Source organism: Dermacentor silvarum, chromosome 10, assembly GCF_013339745.2.
Source record: "Dermacentor silvarum isolate Dsil-2018 chromosome 10, BIME_Dsil_1.4, whole genome shotgun sequence".
Lineage (NCBI taxonomy): Eukaryota > Metazoa > Arthropoda > Arachnida > Ixodida > Ixodidae > Dermacentor > Dermacentor silvarum.
Window position 1 is genome coordinate 57,993,402 of NC_051163.1, and position 14,504 is coordinate 58,007,905.

General features: G+C 44.7%; 1 protein-coding gene across 1 annotated transcript; it reads left to right on the forward strand.

Annotated features, from left to right (window-relative positions):
• The first annotated feature begins 48 nt into the window (after positions 1-48).
• Positions 49-12,554, forward strand: LOC119431992 (nitrilase and fragile histidine triad fusion protein NitFhit-like). The gene is made up of 9 exons (XM_037699435.2): positions 49-644; positions 1,215-1,370; positions 1,947-2,150; positions 3,761-3,871; positions 7,097-7,198; positions 8,168-8,342; positions 9,568-9,684; positions 10,682-10,827; positions 12,411-12,554. Exons 1-9 carry the CDS (start codon positions 516-518, stop codon positions 12,537-12,539), a joined length of 1,269 nt encoding a protein of 422 aa, XP_037555363.1. The 5' UTR covers positions 49-515; the 3' UTR covers positions 12,540-12,554.
• Positions 12,555-14,504: the final 1,950 nt, after the last annotated feature.

Here is a 14,504-nt window from a genome sequence, read left to right on the forward strand (position 1 = left end):
AGACACTGTTACTCAGGGATTGACAACTTCTATTGCTCTATTATACAACTTGTTTGTCGTTGCCTCTAGATGTCCCTAGGTTGTTAGGTCGCTTTTCGGCGTTGTTTTCGAGTGCGAAATGCACCGGTCGCACCCGAAACCAACAACAAAAACAACCGTGAGACACTAAATTATCGAGCTATCAAGCGTCCTTCTACGGACTATGGGTACGTCGGCTTCACTGCTGCTGTTTTGCATCGTTACTGGAAATAGAGTTTATTGTCGTCCGATCTCGGCCGCTCGCAGCTGTGACGACCGCGCAATTAAGTACATGCTATCACCGACCGAGAGAACAGGGCGAGAGTAAAATATGATAGGATCGCTGCGAGCAGCCGTATTGCTAGTCATTTCCGCTTTGTTCTGACTGTCAACTTTCGGTTTCCCTGCCAGCCTTGGCCGCCATATCTCGCACTACACGAGGCAAGTTCTGCAAGCTGCTCGTGAGATCGTTGGTGGGTCCATCGGCGGCACGCAAGATGTTTAGCACGAGTTCTTCAAACGGAAACCTCGTCGCCGTGTGTCAAGTGACGTCCACTTCGGATAAGGCGGCCAACTTTGAAACGTGCTCTACGCTTATCCAAAAAGCTCAGGAGAGAGGAGCCAAGGTGAGAGCTCGAGCGCATCTATTGCAGGAACATACAAGCTGCAATATTTGTTGATATTGAGAAGCATTTCTGCATATCGATGGCCGTACAGCCTGTTAGCGCCTCCTTGACAATATTTGTCCTGACTGTATGAACGCTTGTAATAAATCACTAGCATCTCGTAGCGTTTCGTTGATAGGAGCACCAAATTTACATGACTCTTTTGGCTAAACTGTTTGCTTGTTCGAGCTGAAATTTAGCACAGAGTTAGCATTGCCCGGTGTACTTAGTTTGCATGGATCACTTGCCTGTTTCGTTCACAACAAATCCAAAGTGCGCGTCGTCTGTGGCACCACCACAAACAAAACATGTTGATTTCACTGCAACGGAATGGTGGCGCCATCTGTCACCGCTACGGCGAAACAATGTATGGCGTTTCCGTTCGTATTTACCGAGCTTTCTTATTTACGGAACACTCGGTATTTGGTGGAAATTTACCATGTGGAATGTGATTTTGCAGCACAGCCTCCATATTTTGATATAGCAGCGGGCTTGCCATGATTTCGCTTAACCATCATTGTTGTCTTCTAGGTAGTCTTTTTACCAGAAGCAGTTGACTTCATAGCGGAAAAAAAGGCTCAAGCTTATGAATTGGCTGAGCCGCTGGATGGTCCCATTGTTACCAAGTACAAGGAACTCGCAAGGAAGCTAGGTGTGTGGCTCTCACTTGGCAGTGTCCATGTTAAGGTAGGTTCTAAGCTTTCTAAAGATATAAGTGACTTACCCCAAGTGGATAGGGCTTGAAAGATGAATACATACACATATCCGCAATGTCATACTTTCTTTTCTCTCTGTATTTTGCCTCACGGCAGGACATTTACGTTTCTTATTAAATCTGTCATCGCTGAAGTCTAGAAGAAAGCACAATAAAGCCATTTATTTCTATTGAAGCAGTTTTGCAGAGCTTCAACATATTCAATTGTACATGATGCTACAATGGTGTATTTCACCTTCATGATGAACGATAAAGCATCTTACAAACCAGCCTCTGTAGAAGGTTTGGTAAATGAAAAGGTTTTCTGTGCACAAGTTTTCAGGCAGTTTGGGACATATTCACTACAATATATGTATGAAAGCTTGTGCATGGCTACGTTATCAAGCTCACTACTTTGGGCATTTGTCAATCCTTTTTTATGTTAGAGTTGCTAATCTTCACTTTCCAAGAGAGCATTTTGAAAAGCCATTTTGTATGTTCTTCTGTGAAGCAAGGGTAGGATTTATCCAAGGATGAAAATTTCCTCTGATGACAATAAAACTTTGCAGGACCCAAATGAACCGAGCAGCCGCATTTACAACACACATGTGGTCATCAACAGTACAGGGGACACAGTGGGAACGTACAGCAAGGTTCATCTCTTTGATGTTGACGTCGGAACGGTCAGGAGCCGGGAGTCAGACTACACCATTGCAGGGTCGACAATTCCCGTACCTGTCACAACACCTGCTGGAAAAGTTGGCCTTGGAATTATATCCTTCTTTTTATATTATTATATGAGGCACAGTCTGTGGCACAGCTGTGTGTACGTTGTACGTTTTTAACGTGCTGAGCAATACTGAAAAGCACGAAATTTTTTCATTTTACTGTCTCGCCACAGTCGATTTGAATTGCTTGCTGCTCCTACACTTGTCGCAGCTCAAGTTCAAAATTCAAGATTGCCATTATTGTTACATATAATTTATACTTTATACAGCCACTGATGTCTGGACCTGTGCCAACTGTACATCTACTGAGAACTGTGGCTTAGGGAATCTACCGGTGCCAGAGGTTGTGGTGATAGTTTCAGTATTCTACTCGAAATAACCAGTGCCAGTTGATGTGGCTTCCTCCCAAGAGACATGCAGCTATAAATGAAGTGTGTCACGTGCATGCACCTGTTTAATACATCACGTGTGCTTGATGAGCCCAGCTGTGGCTAGTTTAGAAACGCTCCCCAAACAAGTGTTCATGCTCCCATGTCGCAGCTCCCACACTAGGCACAGCACTTGCAGCCATCTGGGGCACCGCATATGTAGGTATGGCTAATGCTGAATGCTTACCCGTTGGTATAAGTGTTGACCGGTTAAACGCAGCTGCTGGCTTCCGTTTGTTTGGCTACAAATAAGGCAGAGGTTCACAAGAAGGTGAAGACTTGGAAGTAACCAACAGCTAGAACAACTGCTTTCCTTGGCAGCGTTTATGTAGCTCACTTTCCTCCACCCTCAAACGAGGAGGAGAACAGAGGTGTGTGTACAGTAGGACGAGGCAAGTCAGAACGTTACAGGGGTTTTGGTCGCGACTGCCATGACAAGAATCTTCATGTGTAAGTGTGTCGTAGGAAACCATAGGTTGACAGAGTGAGTGGATACTCACTCACCAATATTTTCGTAGGCTATGTAGTCGCGTCCCGTCCCAACGTGGGTGCAGCCCGCGACCCCTGCTGACCACTAAACCAAGAGTGGGTGGGGAGGGGTTCCTCAGGACTCAATAAAGTTATTTCTCTCTCTATGTAGTCGCATTCCTTGCCATGCTCAGCAGCACTCAATCACATTCATAGACAGTTCCGATTCACGCTTACTGGCACTCACTCACATACATGCTCACATCAACTTACGCCGGCTGACAGGCTGCTCATGTTGATACTCAAGTCCACTCAAAGTCACAGTCACTCACTTTTGTTTGTACTCGCGTTAACTGGCACTCACTCCTGTTCATACTCGCATCCATTCACAACTTTGTCACTCACTAACACTGCATCTCACGCCTGTGAAATGAGTAGGGAGCAAGTATGAGTCAGTGTACTCGTGAGTGAGCATGCCGACCAAGGAAAGAAACTGACTTGTATCAAGCGGCCTCCAGTTAAGAGTCAAAAGAGCAGACTGGAAAGTGCCATTCTTGCCCTGACGAAGACATGTCACCTTGTCGTTATGTCAGCTGCAGGTTGACCATTTGGAGATATGTTATGTCGCTGCTGTTCAAATGCAATGTTCAATTTCAGATTGGCAAATATCTAAGGAAAACTGGTGCAGCTTTAACCTATAATAACCAGCAAGAAGAGATTCTGCAGTCGTATTTGTTTCCTTGACTACTTTGACTCCACTGCTATGACCTCAGGTTTCCCGAATTCTCCCTCAGCTTGGCCAAAATGGGTGCCGAGATATTGACGTACCCTTCAGCGTTTACTGTGCCCACCGGAATGGCTCACTGGGAGGTGGGTTTCTTTGCTGATGCATTTTGTGTCTGCTGAAACCATGTGAACATTTATGACATGTATGATCTTTCTTAGTTCTCTTTTTTTTCTCTCTCTCTTTGCAAACTCTGCTTGAATATTGCTTTGAAATATCACATTTCGTGTACGAAGGGGTACTTGCTGCACATTGTCATACCAAACTTATCTGGTGGCTTTAGTAAAGCTTTACTCCACTTGTGAATTTAGCAGAACTGATGAGCTGAGACATAATGTTGTCAGCTGTTAATGACCCAGAACGTCTGCCTATGAGACAAAAGCTTAAATCGAAGCCGACATTGACATACACTTCCCTTCACAATGGTTTAGCTATTTGCTACTGAGAAAACACGAAAGAAAATATCAGCAGACTTCAGTGATCCCTATGGCTCTGAACTCGTTTACTGCAACGGTAGCAGTTTCTCACAGTGGCCACTGCCATCTCAATAACAGTGTCTTTGCGGTGCACATAACATTGCCCTCGTCCATGACAGTATTGCGTGTTCTGGCCTCTAAAATCCATGCACAGACGCCATCAATCTTGGCGTCTCCTATGCGATGAAGCCTACAGGTTACATCGCACCAGTGCTGCGCACTAGTGAAGTGGTTGGTGCATCCACCTCTCATCTGCACATTTTTACAATGATGTGAGCCTTTACCCATTGTCGGTGTTGGGGCACAGCTTTAGTTTTTCTTTGCCATATGGCTTATACAAAAACGCTTGTGTACCATATGCATTCATCGTCGTCGTCCTGTCTACGTCCACTGCAGAACAAATGTTTCTCCCAGTGATCTTTCATTACCCCTGTCTTGTGCCAGCTGATCCCATCTTATACTGCAAATTTCCTAATTTCGTCACACTACCTATAGTTTTCTGCCATCCTCGACTGCGCTTCCCTTCTCCTGGCACCCATTCTGTGACTGCAATAGACCACCGGATATCTGCCCTATATGCATTAACATGGACCGCCCAACTCCATTTCTTCCTCTTAATATCAACTAGAATATTGTATACTTCCATTTACTCTCTAATTCACACTGCTGTTTTCCTGCCTCATAACGTTACTGCTAACATTTTTTTTTTGTTCCATTGCTTGTTTCATAGTCCATAAATTCTTCTCAAGCCTCTTTTGTTAAATTAACCTCAAGGACCTGTCTGATACGTTAGTACTGGTAGAAGGCAATGTTTATACAATTGATTTTTCAAAGATAGCAATAAGCTGCCTGTCATGACTTAGTACTGCCTGCCGTATGCGCTCTAACCCTTTTTTATTCTGTAAACTTGTTTCTCATGATGTGGGGACCCTGTGCATGGGTTGCACGTTAAAGGGCCCCTCACCAAGCCACATAGAAAATTTTGGTTATACGTTAGACGTTGTTACGTGCCCTCTAGAGACTGCTCTACCACTTGAATTTTTCAAATTGGTTCCTTAATAGCTGAGATAGAAATATTCCAGTGCGGCGGACCCATGATTTCAGGAGGCGAGCGCCACTGCCAAGGGCGACACTCTCTCCCCTTGCCCCGTCTAGCCTCAGCAAGTGAGATTCCTTCCCTGCGTTCTCCCATGCCAAAGCCGGAGAATAGCGTGATGCATACGTCACGAGCCCTGCCTCTTTTTTTTATTTCTTTCTCGCTTTGTTTGCTGCATGGTGCACTTCCGGTGACGGCCTCGAGTGCGAGCTGTTGCGTTTGTCTTGTTTCGCGCAGCACACGATTTTGTGCGCTGTGCACGAGAACACCCGACTTGCGGTATAAGTTAGTGCTGCACGAACACTGAGGCAGATGCAAGCGGATCGCAGAGCATGATTGCGTGCTTGAACGCGGTAGAAAATGACATAGCTTCGTTGTTAGCGCATGCGCCTGCACGACGTGGCAACAAGCCGACGAAACGGAAGTACATCTCTCTTGCTGCGGTGCGAAGGAAAACAAAAACACGAGACATTCAGTTTGCGTGTTTTATTATTTCTCTAAACCTTAATTTGTCTATTGAAGCAACAGATTACATAAATAACATATGTTGCCTCGAATAATTTTCGAAGTCACGTGTCACTATGAGCGATGTCACAGTACAGACACATGTACGTAGGCGCACTTGCATGTATACGTCCCCCTCCGGCTTGGAGCGCAGCACCCTCGAGGAGAAGGGTAAATGGCGTTCGGTTTGAAATTTCAGCTCTTTCTGCGGTGCATAGCAATGTAATACTTAGCAGACACGATCATTAAAGCGCATTGTGTACACTGTGCTTGTCGGCTCAAAATGGCCACACCTGGTAAGGGGCCAGGACCCCAGGTGGTTGAAATATATTTGGTTGCCTCCACTGCCAGGTCTCTCACCTACAATAATTTTACCTTATGGTGAGGCTGAAAGGGAGAATGAAGACTTAGCCTGCCGATGACAGCACGATGATGACGGCGACTTGACAATGACGACAACATGCATCACTAGCGTAATGGATAGGGCGAACAGCCATGGCAAACCGGGTTTCGAGTTTTTGCCTTCGGTTCCAGGAAAGGGGATGATGTTCATGCTTCTATTTCATAGAGTGTATTATCTACGAAAAAGAAAAAGTTTGTTTAATGAAGGGAGATATTTGGGGAGTGTGTATTCTTTGCCTACATGAATTGATGTACTCTGCAGTGGAAGCAAAAAGGCTGTAGAAAGAGGTTCAGAGGAGTTTTAAAAATAAAGCATGCTTGATTTGTCATCAATTCCGAAGCACTGTAGATGCTCTAAAGGAAATTAACAGTGTCATCGGCCCACTTGCTTTGCTATGATAACTGACCTTCTGGTTAGAACATAAATTCAGAGAACTCGCTGATGTCTATTTAATTTCATATATACAGCACAATTGTCTTCAAGTTTGCATAGTGTTGAGCATTACTGTAATTTCGTTGCGATGTTGAGATTCTCATTTTATTCTTGGGAATTTTTTTCCATCACTTCTTTGTTACTTTAGTGATCCTCATTTCATTATTTTCTGTGTTACGCTGTTGTGTTCCCTGTCACTTTTGTTTACTTGGTGCGTGACTGTCGAGCGTGGCCACTCATAAGGAGCACATGCTTCGGTGGGCAAAAGTGTACCTGTACGAGCACATGGCCTAATGAACAAATTGTTAATGACAATTAATAACTAAAGAAGAGCAGCAAACCACCACCTGCAGTATTACTTAAAATTTGTTAACATTTTCATTGCTTTTTGTGGATGCAGGCAATGATGCGTACGCGTGCAATTGAGAACCAGTGCTACGTTGTGTCCGCTGCACAAGTTGGGCAGCACAATTCCAAACGGTCTTCTTACGGACATGCGCTGGTGAGTTATTGTCGCATTAAAGCTTTTGATTAGCTAGAGAAGAGTTTTGTTACGCTGTGTTATGATAACTCGTATCGTTTTCTTTCTGTAATTTGTGTTTCGTTATGTTCTTTTCCGTTGTGCAATGATAGGCACACCAATAATTTAACTTATTAAGTTTTCACTTAAATAACTATTTGTTTGGTTTTATTGTAGAAATGTGCTGTCTCTATAAAAAAGAGGTGTGCAAGCTCTAATTTTCTTTGATGTGCAACCGTGTTTGAGCAATTTGCAAGGTTAAGTGCTGTGCCCCAGCCATGGCACAATTTTTGCTCACTGCCTGCATTTTCGAAGGTGCTTCACGGACATATGTGTTTCATAATTGATGGTTCACTTTAGTCAGCTTTGCCGCAATAAAGCCGTGTTGTGCAGTGAAGCATGTCAAGAGTTAAAAAGGGCCACTGTCACGGAACATTGTACGTGCCCCTTAATTATATGCAGGCATGCACTCAGTCCCCTGTCTCAATACGAGCGCCTGCAGATATTAAGAGTTGTTTCTGACATTCCATGGCGATTTGCTGCCTTTCTCACGCTTACGTCTTCCCGGCTGTGTTTTTTTCCCCGGATTCCTTAAAAGATCTATGAACAGGGTTCTACTGTAGTTGTTACATGTAAAGCATCGCAGAAAAATACAAAACAACTGCACTGCAAAATGCACTGAGCAAGACTTATATGGCTGCACTACGTGCGTTGCTTCTGCAGCATTGCCTGCTAAATACTGTGGAAACTTGTTTGGCCGCAAAAGGTGCAAAAACTAAGGGGTGGTGGCGATGCCAACTAACCAGCTCTCTGTGGCATCGTAGATTTTGGCAGTGTTTGGCAAATGCTATAAAGTTTTCGAAGAATGATCACCGGTCTCGTGTTATTCGGTGCTTCTGTTTAGTGTGTGCCCCTTTAGTGCTGGGTGCACATCCTTTTTCCCCCCGTCAGGTGGTGGACCCATGGGGCTGTGTTGTGGCTCAATGCTCAGACACGGTCGGCCTGGCGTTGGCCGAGATCAACCACGATCTGATCAAGAAGGTGCGACGTGCTATTCCCGTTTGGGATCACCGGAGGACTGACCTCTACGGAAACCTCTCGCCGTGTTGGAGCGCCAAAAACAGTGGCAAGCAGTAGCACTCATCAGTCACCCGTCCTTATCGAGATTTTGCAACATACTGGTTCTGAGCATCTAAGTGGTTCGTAACAGAATGCTTAAGCAAGGGAAAGCCAGATTTCGGCATCAGTTGCAGTTGTCCAAGACTGAGGCTTGCCACCATCTCCAGCTTGGAAGAGAGCACTCTGTAGATTGATTTTCTGATGATGCTGGACACACCGACAAACTCGGGCGTCAAACTCGGGAGCAGAAATTGGAGTTGCCATTTTATAACTTGCTATAGAGTAGCAAGGCAGTTTGCATTCCCAACTAAAAAAAAAAAAAAAACATCCGCTTCAGCTTTCTTCATAAGAAGTTCCCGAATTTTACCATGGGGTAGCAAATGTTGTGAAACTAACTTTAGATGTTCTAGCCGCACTTACAAGCATCTTTAACTGCAACTAGACTGTTTCTATTTGCGCAAAATAGAAAATGGGCTATCATTCAATAGAAGATTAATATTTGTGTGCTGTCATAATTTGTAAGGATTATTTGGAACAGATGATTTGCAGCAGCAGTACAAGTTTGTGTGCCCATTAGAACTGCTTGTGCAGTAGAACAGCATCATGAATATCATGAATGTAATGAACTATCGGATATAAATAGAATAAGTCTCAAATTTTTCTTTCTGTTATTAGCGTGTGACATATATATGCCTATAACAAATATAAGATATAACGGAGGCATTTTCGTGCTGGATACAAGTTTGTTGCAGCCAAGTTTGGCTGTATTTAACAGTTCTAGCATGATTTTACCTCACCCATTTTGCTTTATTTGCCTATAACCTAGCTGCTGGCTAGCCTCATAATAAATACGTACAATACATAAATTGCCAACTTGTGTGTTTTTCAGCTGGTGTCAGGCACACATCTGGTACGACATGGACAGTATTGCGGGAGGCAGGCTCTGTATGGCTGACGTTCTTGTCCAGTTTTCCTTCTTTGTGTTTTTTAGTGTGGGACAAATTCTGACAGATTCAAGGTTTCTGAACTTAAAAAGTGGAGGGAGCAGATCCCTCTTCGACGTGGGCTTCCATGCGACCTGACACTATTGGTGTTTGCTGTCCGTTCCTCACATTCTGGCTAACTTTTAGGTCGGGCACTTAAAGTGCACTTTGCAATCTGCACACTTGGAGAAAACACAACTTGCTGTTTCCCTTCTAAGACACTCCAACATTAATTATTCTTTTTAATAGGAGTACCAGACAAGGACCAGTACCAGTTTGGCCAGGTGACGTTGGAGGCGTCGCAGGTCTTTTACAAGTCTTCCCTGTCGATGGCCTTCGTCAACATAATGCCTGTGCTTCCAGGACGTATCCTTGACCCTTATGCTACTTTGTTTATCGTGGCTGTGTCCTTGGCTTCGAGAGACATTCAAAGGGCCATGCCATATTATTGTAGTAAGAACCTTTGCGAAACTAACAAGCAAGACCAAGAGAGCCAGGAAGAAAGAATTGTGTGCATGAAAAAAAGAAGAGGAGGCTGGAACACGGTGGCCTGACATATAGGGTGGTGCCAGGATCTTTCTGTAAGTGAGTGGGTGGAGGGCAAGAGGAAATTATCGGCAAGAGGACACGTACGATAAGGTGAGGCGCACTTTGGTTGGCGCACTGCCCATATATTCTAGTTCACTGTAACCAGGCTGCTGAGGGCATGGCCACCTGTGCCTTGCCTACAGTGAACTGCCTTGCCTACAGAACCAGCCTACACAACTGTAGCGTATCAGCAGTGTTCCGGTGCTTCAAGTGCCACAAATCTGCACGGTGACAGCACCTAGAGACTCGATCGTTGCAAACTGCCGGTACCGTGAGTGACTGTCACGTCGGTGAATATAACATAAGTGACTGCCAGAACGATCAGAAGGAACGTTTTGCGATAATTTGTGTGTTTTAGGGACTGCGTCAACACAAGTAGCTGCACTTGTAATGCGCCTTTATTGTATTAGTTAAGACAGACAGCATACAGACAGCATATCTCTGCTGTCTGTAGGTGAGAACCCACAGACGATCACTAGTATGCAGATGGCATGGACATCTGGATATCTCTCTCTTTCCCTGCACGTAATCCAGCTTGTAATTTTTTGTGTTTAATTCATTTAATTCAGCACATTTCTACTTAGTAAAAGCATACAGCATTGCGATGTAGGGGCATGTTGAGTATCAATACTCACCTGTGTTTATGACACGAGTCACGAAAATACAGTGACATTGATACTGGTTTCCTTTTCCGTTGCATATTAGTTACTCATTACACAACACTAAAGACGTGTCATTGCTTCAGCTTCTTCTTCCATGACTTTGCTTCCATCAGACGTCTTGGTAGCACCGTTCAGACCAGCACTTCGGCTGAGCGACCTGTCAAGTGAAGAAGTTCAAGATCTCTTCCTGGTTGTCCAAAAGGTGCAGAGGGCTGTGGAGAAGCACTTTGGCGCCAGTTCTTCCACAGTGTCCATACAGGCGAGTCGGCTGTCACGGCCGCATCTATGTGACCCAGCCTTTTAAAACACCAGCTCTGTGATGTGATTGTACAGGTTCAACAAACCACGGCAGAGTCACCGTTTGTACCAAGTTGCTGACCGGCATGGTAGATTACCATTTGCGAGATTAAACAAGTGCTTAAACATATCTTCGAAGTTGTGGAAATTCTACTACACGCTTCTCCCAAAAGGATGACACTTGGCAAGCATGAATGTTGAAAAACACTTATAAAATGCCATAGACTTCTCTATTTAAAAAAGTGCTTATATGACATCTTCGACTTTCAATTTTTTCCATTAAAAGGCCCCTCACCAGGTTTGGGCGTTGCAGACAGACATGTGGGGTGAGTTGATAATGTGGTGGCAATCGTCTCGGCAAAGGTTCGAGCGGCGGCGTGGCATGAAAACAGCTGAAATCTTAAAGAAAAGCAGCACGCCCTTCCTCTCGAGGGAGCCCCTCTTCCAGTCGAAGAATTAAGGCCAGACTCTCAAATGCCTCTACGTGAAACACACTTGCCTCCATCGTCACTGATTATGGCACGTGACCTCGGTAAATCGCTCAATGCAGGATGCACAACCGCCACCGGGAATGCTGCGTGCAGCAAGAGGAAGAGAAGAGAAATAAAAATGGAGGCGGGGTTCACAATGTAGACTGGACACCATCCCTCGGCTCCAGTATTCCAGTATGGAAGAAGGCAGGGAAGAAAAGTCGCTTCCGGTTGCTAGTCGACGCATAAGGAGAGGGTGTCCTTGTTTTGCTAGTGAAGTTTGCCTCCTGGGTAGCATGGCAACGAGACATTTCAGTTTCTCCTATCTCCTTGAATAATGAACCAAATATAAGAACTGTTGTCGTAAGACACTCCCTGAGCGGCACCCTAAACGTCCACTGTATAACCTAAAATTTGCAATATGATCTGGTGAGGGGCCCCTTTGGTGAAGGTCCCGGACCTCGGAACTTCACTAAAAATGCTGTCAAGCCTCAGAGTAGTCTAAATAATTTATGATGGCTTTTTGTGGCAAATTGGTTTTGGTGCTGTTACACACAAGGCGTATGTGTCGTGACGTGGCAAGGAACGTGATGTTGTGGTAGGATTGGTCACGTGGGAGCAGGACATTTCGATGTTTCGGCAGCTACTCTGGTGCCCGTGGTCGTCTGCTATGCTGTTCCTCATTGCATGGCCCAATGTAGAAGCATAAGCAACCACCAAGCAAGGCAGAGTGAGTGCCAGAACATTGTGATGTCTTGCTCCCAGGTGATCACCTTTCTTGCCATGATCACCTTTCTAGCTTGCCATGACATCACGACATACGCACTTCTTGTGAAACGAAACGGAAACTAATCTGAAAAAGAAAAGAGAGAAAAAAAAAAGCGGTGTTATAATAAATTATTTAGGGCGCTCCGGGGCTTACTAGTATATTTTTCGTTGATTTCAAGGTCCTGGGCATTTATTTAATGCCGAACAAAAAGAGGAAAAGTCCATTAAGATACTGGAGGGCATGCTTGGTTGTACACTAAATACATATTGTGCTGCGTAAAGTTGAACCGTGACTTTCGTTTTTCAGGATGGCCCTGACGCCGGCAGATCCATAAACCACATTCACGTGCACGTGCTTCCGAGGAAACCGGGCGACTTCACTCACAATGACAATATCTATGTCAAGGTCAGTTCTTTGGCCAAGCTTCAGTACTAATTCTAACTGGTCATAATTTTTGTGACTACCCTTCTTACGTCCCATAACATGTGCTCGTTATATGTTAGAAGCGTACATGCTGATATAGACAAATAAACAAAAGCCATTATTGTTCTCAAGTACTATATGAAAAAACAAAAACAAAAAAACGTAGTCCTGATGCCTCCAATGAGCCGACTTTTGTGCCTTTTGCATGGCTGTTGGTACACGATTATGTGATTGGTGTTATGACATGGGATTGGCACATCGGCCTGCCGACCGCAGGCCAGCCAAGCCAAGTTGCTGGCCAGTACATGCATGCGCACCCAGGATATGTTGTTTCAAGTTGCTCATGCTGAGTACTTCAGCTTTTTGCCACCAAAATACATATTTGAACTGCAAGCAACTGATTATTCTCTTCAGTAGAACCACTATTGTCTCCGATCTTGAATTTCCTGAATTTGTTATAGTGGTAAAATAGTACAGTAATCCTTGATATAACAAAGTCAGTAAAAGCGGCAATTTGCTTCTTTATATTGAAATTTGACCTTTTATGCAAATAAGTCCAGCTGCCAATGAATTTTTCTTAAAACGGAAGGGGATGCAAAATTTTCCTGAGTATGCTCGTCTGGCTACCGATGCACACCCCTGAATGTGCCCTGGACAGTTCTTCATGAATGTGAAACATCCATAGACTAGCAGCGTCATCTAACAGATTGGTTAAACACGAATTTTATGGTAGGCTTTGTGTTTATGCAACTATGGCGCAACAAATCTTATGGACTTAAAGCCCCTCTATATAAAAAGTAGCCCCATTCTTAGATCTTGCCGCCACCGCGCTCACCCCGGCGTTTCCTCCGCCGCCTCGTGTCGCCCCAGCCTCCTCCGCTCCCCCATTGGCCAATTCGTGTCACGTGGAAGCCCGTCGCATTTTGATATTTTTTTTTCTTCCCAGTGCGCTCTGACCGCCATTCTCGGGCTTGTGCGAAGAAAGTTCTGTACTCACAAACGGATCAAACATGTTAGGGACAAGAACTTCGTTGTGATGGCATGCTGCTGTGCCTTCAGTTGCCGCAACCGACAAGACGAGGGCAAAAGGCTTTTTTTGTTTACCATCCGGGGGGCGCAAACGCTTGCTGCACACTTGGTATTTGTGCCCTCTTGCATAGTCGCGTTGCTACTTCCAAAACGGCATTATGAAGGCCAGTTACTGACTGACGAAGCAAAATCGCGCCTCAAGAACTCCTCCACAGGGCGTGATCAAAGTTTTCCATGAATTAATCTGGTAGCGCGTTAGCCATCGTCTGCTCTACGGCAGGTCGACATGAGTGGCGCCCTGTCGAAATTGCGCCTCGATCGCGCTGGCCGCGCCGAGCGCGACAGCGGAACGGAGGAGGAGGGAAGCGGTTGGCGCTACTTTTTATATAGAGAGGCTTTATATTGACTGGCAGTGTTGCTTATGCCTCTTGTTTTTCTACTTAGTGGAACGGCACGAAAAAGCCTGCACATTTTTTGAATGATGCAGAAATTGAAGAAATTATTATTAACTCTGAATCCGAGAACTTCAACACTGATTATGAGGTGTTTTTTCAGGGACAGACAATGGCAGCGACAAAAGGCCCTGTTGCCTGAGGAATCCTAGTTACCCTAGTTAAAATAAGTAATTAGCATGTCTTAATTTTTTGTGCAAATATCTATAGGTGTTTTTAGCAGCATCCTCAACCACACGTAGTATTTGAATTAAAGCCCGCTAAAGGATTACTTGGACAGATATAATTTTAGCACTTCAGAAAAGGGTGCACACCAAGGGTTAATGAGGTCACTACGAGTCACTGCAAGATTACTTGCAAGATTAAAAGTGTAGTGCTCGAGGGTTCGATAATGAGCTGCAGAGGTTTTGCTTTACTGTTTTGTGGCTGCACATAGGAACTAAAAGATTCTTTTTTGTGGCAAGAACAATGATGGGGTGAACATTCAGCTACCCTG